Source organism: Perkinsus marinus, assembly GCF_000006405.1.
Source record: "Perkinsus marinus ATCC 50983 genomic scaffold scf_1104296977064, whole genome shotgun sequence".
NCBI classification, from domain to species: Eukaryota; Perkinsozoa; order Perkinsida; family Perkinsidae; genus Perkinsus; species Perkinsus marinus.
In genome coordinates this window covers 83,188-92,345 of record NW_003200286.1, presented here as the reverse complement: position 1 = coordinate 92,345, position 9,158 = coordinate 83,188, and the positions used below count along the sequence as shown (strand labels likewise).

The 9,158-nt window shown below is 45.3% G+C and overlaps 5 protein-coding genes and 1 non-coding gene across 6 annotated transcripts; 2 read left to right on the top strand and 4 right to left on the bottom strand.

Annotated features, from left to right (window-relative positions):
• Window positions 1-593: 593 nt before the first annotated feature.
• Pmar_PMAR024684 (conserved hypothetical protein) lies at window positions 594-1,006 on the top strand (the record flags this gene model as incomplete). Its single annotated transcript, XM_002764481.1, has 3 exons — window positions 594-744; window positions 797-873; window positions 921-1,006. Coding segments are annotated over 3 exons (314 nt in total), but the record flags the coding sequence as incomplete, so codon positions are not given.
• A 651-nt stretch (window positions 1,007-1,657) lies between these two features.
• Window positions 1,658-2,858, top strand: Pmar_PMAR024683 (sf-assemblin, putative; the record flags this gene model as incomplete). The annotated part of the gene is made up of 4 exons (XM_002764480.1): window positions 1,658-1,663; window positions 1,694-1,823; window positions 2,373-2,569; window positions 2,802-2,858. The coding sequence occupies 4 exons, from the start codon at window positions 1,658-1,660 to the stop codon at window positions 2,856-2,858; spliced, it is 390 nt and encodes a 129-aa protein (XP_002764526.1).
• Window positions 2,859-2,909: 51 nt separating this feature from the next.
• On the bottom strand, window positions 2,910-4,283 carry Pmar_PMAR024682 (dc50, putative; the record flags this gene model as incomplete). The annotated part of the gene is made up of 1 exon (XM_002764479.1): window positions 2,910-4,283. The coding sequence occupies one exon, from the start codon at window positions 4,281-4,283 to the stop codon at window positions 2,910-2,912; it is 1,374 nt and encodes a 457-aa protein (XP_002764525.1).
• A 298-nt stretch (window positions 4,284-4,581) lies between these two features.
• On the bottom strand, window positions 4,582-4,653 carry Pmar_PMAR024681. The gene has a single exon. It is a non-coding gene; the product is annotated as a tRNA-Ala (tRNA).
• Window positions 4,654-4,851: 198 nt separating this feature from the next.
• Pmar_PMAR024680 (hypothetical protein) lies at window positions 4,852-6,039 on the bottom strand. The gene is made up of 5 exons (XM_002764478.1): window positions 5,840-6,039; window positions 5,666-5,791; window positions 5,474-5,611; window positions 5,251-5,416; window positions 4,852-5,204 (listed from the first exon to the last, which is right to left on the bottom strand). Exons 1-5 carry the CDS (start codon window positions 6,002-6,004, stop codon window positions 4,921-4,923), a joined length of 879 nt encoding a protein of 292 aa, XP_002764524.1. The 5' UTR covers window positions 6,005-6,039; the 3' UTR covers window positions 4,852-4,920.
• Window positions 6,040-6,379: 340 nt separating this feature from the next.
• Window positions 6,380-7,812, bottom strand: Pmar_PMAR024679 (hypothetical protein; the record flags this gene model as incomplete). The annotated part of the gene is made up of 5 exons (XM_002764477.1): window positions 6,380-6,532; window positions 6,604-6,717; window positions 6,765-6,889; window positions 7,162-7,324; window positions 7,753-7,812. The coding sequence occupies 5 exons, from the start codon at window positions 7,810-7,812 to the stop codon at window positions 6,380-6,382; spliced, it is 615 nt and encodes a 204-aa protein (XP_002764523.1).
• Between the last annotated feature and the right edge of the window lie 1,346 nt (window positions 7,813-9,158).

The window sequence follows — 9,158 nt, the reverse complement described above, 5'->3', positions numbered from 1 at the left end:
TACTTGTGTAAAGCTCGCGGACGTTTAACGTGAAGAGGCATGATACTCCATGTTAATTCGAAACGTTCATGTCTTCGCGAACGATTATACAATTATTTTTCGCGATGTGAATTTTTTTCACTAGTGTTTTTCATATCACGGGTGAAACTCCAATGTTGAGTTATCTCACCCTCTCCCAAAATTGAAGTTTTTATTCGCGAGCATGGACTCCCTATTCGTAGGACATCGCTGATGTCAATATCAGCCGATACGGTGTACTTATCGGGAGTCCGCATACATTGGAGTTTCACCCGTTCCATATGAAGTGGCGTAAAACTCGGTGAAAAACGCGATACTCGCGGCGCCATGCCGTGGCCGCGAAATAGGTTTTTCACCAGTGTTTTTTATATCACTAGGGTGAAACTCGATTGCACATGGTATAGTTCTTTTTAAATGCAAGGAGCTCAGCAGCCTCCAACGGAGACGAATGATCCCGTAGCCGCGGGTAGAAGAGTGTCATCACAACTAGCAGTGTTACGAGAGAAAATAACAGGTATCTTGAGGTTGACTTGGCAAGATACACTTGAGGTCCGAAAGAGGTCTATTTCCACCAGGTATTGAACGCCAGACGGAAGAAGAAGTACGTCATCGGCGGGACTCAGAAGAAGCTCGTCTTGGTTCGATTCGAGAGAGTCTGGGAAAAATTGAGAGAACACTCAATTCGGAGATAAAGCATCGCGTTGACGCCAACAAGGCGATGAAAGGGTCATCCTAGCCAGACTCGTATCTTACCACGATCGACCTAAGATTCCTTCAGAATATTCGAAACGCAGATAACTGCAGCTCAGGAAAGAATGGACACCTTTTTCACGGAGCGTCTTGATCAGCTCCAAAGTGAGTTCATTTATCAATCGTTTTCAAACGGCCATTCGTTAATACAGGCACGATAGATTCTATTGGGGAAAGAGTAGCCGCAGTGGAAAGAGATTTCTCAACGGAAAGGGAACGCTATATAAGGGATATCGAAGTAAGCAGTGATAATGACACTTTGGACTTCTCCAGGAATATTCTCAACCAGGAATGCTCTCAACCAGGAATGTTCTCAACCAGGAATGTTATCAACCAGGAATGTTCTCAAGCTGTTGTCGACGCATTAACGAGAGCTCACACTTTTTTGTGGAAACAGAATCATACAAGAAGTCTCCGATGGTAGATTATACGAGTCAGCAGTGAAACGTTCATCAATTTTAACCCGACAAGTAATCACACTTTTTATAATTAGAGTAATTCACTAACGACTTAGTTTTTTCGTGCGCACAGAATTATACACGAAGTCTGACATGGTATATCGGAGTTTCACCCTAGTGAGATGAAAAACACTAGTGGAAAACATATTTCACGACTATTGCAAGGCGCAAATATCGCGTTTTTCACGGAGTTTTACGCCACTTATCGTAAAACGGGTGAAACTCCATTATACGAGTTGTAAGCATCAACCTCAACCAGTCAAACAACTAAACACAGAGGAACGGGCGGAACAATGATATTACGTAGTATTCGCTTTACTACAGTGCGGAAGCTACCGAGTCTGAGAGCTTATGATTATCGTATTGAAACGACAATTATTCGTGTTGAATATTCTCTCACAGCGTTGAGAATTACACTGTTATTCACTAAAATGACTGTCAGTAGTAGTTTGTTGTATACATGTCAGGAGAAGAACTCCTCAGTGGCTCGAGACGTGTCCGCTCTCCATAACGCTATGGAGAATGACAGAGCCTCTCGTCAAGAACGAGAGGCTAGTCTCGCCAAGCGACTAGCCGACATCGAGTATCGCACTGAAGGTATATCAGCGTTCGTTAACACATTGTTAGTAATGTTTTCACGATAGAATCATCGGTAGTTTGAATTTGATCGGTATAAGCTATACGTGTGTGCGTATAACCTTTTCGTGATTTGACTTATATCATTTATTTTATGATGGCGAATTTGGGCGATTTTAGTAGTAATGGTAGTAGCACTCATCTTAATGATAACTCTTCATAACTATTGCTTATCACTGATAGGTAGAAGTGATTCCACTCGCGATCATTTGCTGATGCACTACTACAGTACTTCCAAGTCAATTTAATATTCAGCCGAATTCTCACAAATGTGCAACTTCTTCCGGAAAAAATTACCCAAAATTTTTAGGGAAAAGCTGGGATTTTTCAAAAAAAACATACCAATTTCAAACAACGACATCATTGAAAGTTTTCTCCATTCGAAAAGCTAGAGACATTTTTTTCAAGGGAAATGGGTGAATTATTACGAATTCGGACTAAATATTCAATAAATCTGAAAATACTGTGGTAACTTCCCGAGCTTCACCACAACAGCAACTCATCCTTCAGGTAGGTTAGAACAGGAGAGAGTCTCTCGTGAAACAAAACTGACGGAGTTACGTGAAACACTAATGGAGTGTAAAAGACTGCGGGAAAAGGGAGACGAAAAGTTTCAAACTTTCATTCTCGACGAGGTGGCCACCATTAAAAACAATCTCGTCCTCGAAGCTCAGCAACGAGAGCAGTGCGATGATGATATTGTACAAGTGAGTACCGCCGGCCTTTGCGTGCCCTCAACCCTTGTGGTAGCAGGCCTTGAACCATTACACTAGAGCTTTGCAAGATGCCCTCCGACTGGTCAATTCGACTCCATGAGAATCGTGTTCTATCCGACGAGGTAGAGTTGAGTTGTTCCCGATACTGTGAACGCAACATTTACTCATATAGTAGTGCCACGAAAGGCAGTAGTGAGTGATGAAAACAATGATGACCTAAGAGAAATTCCAAGTGGAGAAAACCCACTTCAGCTTTGAGGGCTTCAACTTATCAGAATGAATAACATCGATATAAGATATGATACAGCGATCAAGTTTCTTATTGCTATCTCTATCGATTGCTCGTATAACTACGTAACACCACTGAGTGACCATCAATGATATGCGGGTTGTTGAGCGGGTGAAGAATATTCTGAACCGCCTCATTGCTGTCAAAAGTGGCGAAGCCAAAACCCTTACTAACCCGTGTTCGGCGATCCATAATAACGACGGCCTCCAACACAGTGAACATGGGGAACCGAAAGTTGAAGTACTCCTCAAGACTGGCACTCGTGGACTCAGGCGATAAGCCTCCCACAAAAATCTTGTTCAGATTAACCATCCCAGATTGTTGTTGTTGTTGGTGTTGTTGGTGTTGCTGCTTGAAAGCCGTCGATGCAGTAAGACTCGCTCTGCCACCATTGGAGGCTCTGCGATCTGGTAAAGGGAATGGTAGTAGAGAGCCCACTGGAATAGTTGGATGATTGATAACCAAATCCTTGGAGGCAAAAAGCATAGGCCTGTAACCCGATGCTAGCTCGTTGACGGGACTGTTGCGATAATGCTTGATGTTAGCCTCTAGCCCTTGAATGCGAGCCCATGCTACTCCACACTGCTTATTGGAACGCATCAGCTGAGCAGAGACTTCAGGAGTGATTACAGTGGCCTTTGAGCCACTGTTTTCATCCCAGTACAATCCAGATGTGTTCGCCTCGGCAACTGATCGGGCCAGTAGTAAGCCTGCTATCTTGAGTCGAAATCTAACGGCAACTTCGTGAGAAATGAAGTTGATGAAAGCATAGCCCAAGTTGCTACCAGACTTGAAATCTAGCGGGGAATAGAAGAAATCGAACTCGCCGAGAAAACCTTCGTGCTTCACTGCATTAGCGATGTCCATTTGACTGAGTTTGTTGGGAATATTCCGCAGCATAACCGTGGTTAACATTTCCGGTGGTAGCGCTTCAGAGTTTGACTGATGCGCATCCCGGTTAGCTTTATATTGTTGGCGGGAAGACGGTGAGTAGGTGCCACCATGTCTAACCGAGTCGATAGGTTGCATTAGAGACGTGCCGATCCCCTCAATCATAAGCCCCCCGATCGGAGGAGGAGGAGAAGGAGGAGTATCGCGATTCTCATTGAGACCAATAGTAGCACCAGTGTTGACACTCAGAAGAGTCTGGCAGGCATCTCTGAAGGAGTTAGCATCGTATAAAGCCCCTCCATACATCACACCCGCATCATTTTCCATATGAGCTTCGTCAAGTAAGCCAACACCATCTTGAGTATCAAACTCGGTATCGAACTCCAAATCCTCGACATACGTAGGATCACTCATCCCCAGTTGCTCGATCAGATTGGGCATAGTCTGGGGCCTGGGCATGGAAGCACAGAGCTTAGGACTGACCTCCAGAAACGTGTTGCGGAAGTTGATCTCCATACCAGGCATCTCGGGTAATGGCCCAGGGGAGACTGGTGTTCCCTGTCGGGGAGAGAGATGAAGTGGGCTGTAGAGCGCCGCCCCGTCGCCTTGACTCGAACGGTTCAAACAGGACGGTTGATCGAGTTCAATTTCCATTATTCGGTCAACTGCAACAAACTTGAACCAACTTAACTCAAGACTAAAGCAGAGACTGAGGCGAATGAGGTTAGCCAGCACTGATGCGAATGCGGTGTAGTCAGTACGCACGCGTCTCAAAGCGTCGCTTCGCCCGGAGTCACGTTTAGTTGAATAAAAGCGCGAAAAGTGGACGTGCCGGGGTTTGAACCCGGGGCCTTCTGCATGCAAAGCAGACGTGATACCACTACACCACACGCCCATACAATTTAATCAATACATGGCTAAGCAAATGTCGTCAGAAGAGGACAATGATCCAAAATCCTGGTTCTTGCGATTCACAAGACAAGAAAATCTCGATTAATACTTGAAAACTATTCAACGCTAACCATGACACGAATTAGATCCCTACCCCATTGAACAAAAAACTGTCTCACCAGAAGAAACCTGGTACATTCTAAAATCCGTCTGCGGACGGATAGTAATTATGGTGAATGGAATCGAGTTGAACTTATGTACAAACTTTCATCTACAGGACCTCCAACACTTTGAGGATACCGCATAGCCATACAGAGGAGAACAGAACAATAAGTAAGACTGTAGCTGGCGACTTTAGGTCGATATGAATAGTAAGATCCCAATTATATTTCTCGTCACCACTCTTCGCATTGGTGAGATGAGTCGCCTTGGACTGCTCACAGGGGAGCGCGACAGTGTTGGTGGGTTCAGCTGGTAACGCTTTCTCCCGCTTTTGATCGTCGATAATCTTCTGAACATCTTTCGAGGTCTGTCCGATGAGCTGAACAGTTGAACCTATAATACCATGTCGCATAGTTGCAATAAATCGTGAAAGCTGTACCGGTCAAGTCCTTGACGCTCTCCAGTAGATCCTCCACATTCCGCGTGCGGAGGACCTGTAAAATGGCCAGAGAAAGCCTATAGAAAGTGTCTCCAAGCTCATGCATCTCCTTGGTGGTCATCAAAGCGCAGATGCGCAGCCAAACCTCCGCGAAGAGAATTACAACCTACCGAGAAAAAGCCAACATATGCGTTCAAATCTCCTAGCGGCCTAAGGGACGTACAACTCGGGACTCTTTCGTAGACACCGTACGGAGCGTTCGAGCCAGCACGCGCGCGCTGGCCTTCGCCACAGCAGTCGTACGATACACCAAGGGTCGAGTACTGCCTCGAACAACCCTGCTGATGGGGGAAGGCAGAAACTGATGAGTAGCAGCAGTAACGGTATTCATCCCAAAGCCTACGCCACCACTTACGACACATGTGAATGTAATAGGCCAAGTGAAAAGAGCGACCAAAGCATCGGTCAAAACTCGAACTTCGTCGTAGTAGTGTCCATCAGAAACATCCACTGTCGAAGTTGTTGAGCCATCCGAGGAGACCTGATGGGCACCCAGTCCAGATCTAGCAGCGGTCAAACTTCTCCTCACCGTAGAGGTAGCAAACTCTTGCTGTTCACAGTAGCATCCAGACAGTCCAGCAGTCGTAGGAGAACTCGGCTCAAGGACGCTCCCTTCAGCAGTGCCAGTGGGCAATTCTGTTACCTCAGGGGAGGAACGAATAGAAGAGATATCGTCAGTAGGAGACTCGCACATTTTAGCTTTTCACTCAACAAATCACTGAAGACCAACACGCGAGGATGAACGGGTGAACAAGCGACTTGGAAACATAATCAACGCTTGGACACACTACGTGTTAGCATCGATAACCTATGCAGTCTAGAGAAATAACGTTCCCCTGTGTTTAGTAGTAATGGGCAGAAGCTCCTAACGCTACATTTACATGGGGAACTGATTGAAATATGTGATCCTAGCCATCCGTGGAAAATTCAAAATGAATGTCCTCAGGGTGATTGTCTAGTGAGCACGTACCCGACATTAACTCGATCTTTGAAAACCCTTATCGTAGGACCGACTGAACCCCTTTTGCCCAACATAGAAATTCACTAGAAATATCATTCTCTTTTTTCACTAAACAACGGTCTGTAATTCGCCTTCTTCAACACTGTTATCAACACCATCATAAACGCAGTCCAGAACAACCCCGACAGAACCAATACGACCCAGGGAGCGTCTCTCGACTTGGGCATATACACACGAATAAACTTTGGGGTTAACCTTGCTCTTGCAAAACGAGCAACCTCCTCCACAGTAGATGACTTTTCCACACGCTCTTGCCTAGATGCTGCTAACACCGACTGAGTAGGCTTCGACTTCTGATATCCATCGTGATATGGTAGAGTCGATACTTCCTCTGCATAACGCTCTGCCAGGTCAAGCCATGGGCCAACAGATCCCAAGGAGATTTGCTGAACAACCACCAACATGATCAATGTGTTTGGAAGTTCTGGTTTACCTTCTTCGGCTCAAACACGAGCTGTCGCCATCTGAAATTCCCCTCAGCTTTCTCCAGTGTGACGCTCATCCGACCAACGCTAGACTGAGTCCACCAGCCTAAACACATAGCTTGTAAAGCAATAACTAACAAGGTCAGGAATCGATCCTCCGACCTCCTGATTGATAACCATGAACTCTCCCCAATTACTCTGATCGTCCTCTTCGTACGACACCACATCATGCGCCAGTTTAAAGCTGAGCACATACCGTTTCACCACTCCCGAATGCTCCCCAGTCGCAGAGAAATTAAAACAACAAGGAGAGACCGCTACGCTAGGATTCGTAACGTGCAACGCACCTACGACAACACACAAAAATACCAAGTGCCGGGATCGAACCCGGGACCTCCCCCCCACCTGGACTATTCCATCTATGCGAGTACTTGATATTAATGAAAACATGCGTAGAATTTTGCGCCCACTGTACAGCTGGAGTGACCCTAGCATAGTGACCAAGAGCATAATCCCTATCCAACAACCTGACCAGATTATCAGCCTGGTGATGAAGATTCGATGCAATCTGAAGGGAACGCCTCAGGCAAAGACGTCATTCGAAAACCAACGCTGTAATACCAATGACTCAAGGGAAGCACTGAAGACGATTTTATACAAGCAATCATTGGAGTTTCACCCTAGTGATATGAAAAACACATTTCACGACTACTGCATAGCGCCGCGAATATCGCGTTTTTCACAGAGTATTACGCCACGTCACGTAAAACGGGTGGAACTCCAGTATCGGAGGAATATATTGTCGCTTCTCCTCCGCTGACTTCACTAAATATATAAGTTTACATACAAATTCGGGTAGAAGTGTACAGAAACCAATGAGAATTTCTCAAAACTTCTTTACACTTCTACTCCAAGTCGTGTGCGAACTTCTATAATCATCGAGGAAACATCTATTCCTCTAACACTATATTCATTTCAGATGAGCCTCGAAACTACCTGGCGAATTTTAAAGTCAATTTCAGGACCCCGATCAGCCACAACTTCTTCTCTCAGCATTTCCGAAGCGCGTTGCCACTGAGATCTGTTCACTGCAGCTTCTATTCCAATAATCGGCGTTCGCTCTTTCGCCACCGCTACTGCCGTCGTCCTATTATAACACAGGGCGATAAACCCAGCTAACAACAAGAGGGCGATAAAGTCGTATGAGATTCTCCGACCCATTTTGAGGAAAGCACAATCTGGCAAGATTCAATGTTAGAGTCAGTGCGGTGGGAATATGCACATGATCAACTACATATGTTGGTGACAACATAGAAATTCTTATTGATTTCTGAACACTTTTACTCCAAGTCGTTTGTAAACTTCTATAATTAGTGAGGAAGCTCCTGAGCTCAGCCGAGGAAGGCGAACATATATTCATCTCTAATGGTGATCGAGACGGAGACTGGCAAACGCAAGAGCAAACTAAATGCCGAAAATCATTTTACATTTAATGTCAGATGGAAAAAGAATGTATTCTTTACAAACAAAACGTTGACAACAGTATTATCAAAATCGCACATGCTGACCGTACGAAAATTTCCGAAAAAATTTCGGACGAAATTCTTGCTGTTTCTGTGGACTTCTAACCCAACTCGTTCGTAAACACCTATGATTAGTGAAGAAACTCATGAGCTCAGCTGAGGAAAGCAAACATATATCGCAACACCAGCAGGGGTCCATTTAGCTTTGAGAAACAACGTTCCCTAGGGTTTGATAAAAATGGGGAAAATGTTGCTAATGTGATGATGACATTTACATGGGAAACTGCTTGCAGAATGTGTTCCTAGCCATCCGTGGAAAATTCAAAATGAGTTCCCTCCTCGGGAACATTATACGGTCCTGGATGATTCCCGGAATACTAATCGACAGATTCTTCAGCGGAGAAATATGCACCTCCACCTCGCCATAGGACGCAAGCCGACCTATTCCGTATCTTACTTCGTCAACCTCAAGATACGGCAGCATCACCTTGATCTCCGCTTGCACAGTTCCACTGTCACCAATACCACCCCGGGGGTGGCACCCCCAACGATAGATTCCCATATGGAACTTGTAGCTCTTGTTATCTTTTGTGAAAACAGAATTATACACGAACTCTGCCGTGGTAGATTTAATGTATCATACAGTAGGCTGAGATATCGATCGAGTGCTTAAATTTCCCAACAACCCAACCGACGAGACCAGCCTGGTGCAAGTCCTCGTCATAACACGTCACAACGTCCTTGCACTCTTACAAGGAATAACAGAATTTCCCAGTTTACCAACGCCTCACTCGTAAGACATAGTAACCATTTCAACCGTGTGTGACTAGGGAAGGGTACAGGAATAGTCCTATGCAGCATGACTTATTCTCAAAGCAG

Coding starts and splice junctions, on each gene's coding strand:
- Pmar_PMAR024680 (XM_002764478.1), bottom strand. CDS start 6,004: ATGTGCGAGTCTCCTACTGACGATATCTCTTCTATTCGTTCCTCCCCT. Junction 5,792..5,839: donor AAGAGTTTGCTACCTCTACG/GTGAGGAGAAGT, acceptor GGTGCCCATCAG/GTCTCCTCGGATGGCTCAAC. Junction 5,205..5,250: donor GAGCGTCAAGGACTTGACCG/GTACAGCTTTCA, acceptor ATGGTATTATAG/GTTCAACTGTTCAGCTCATC.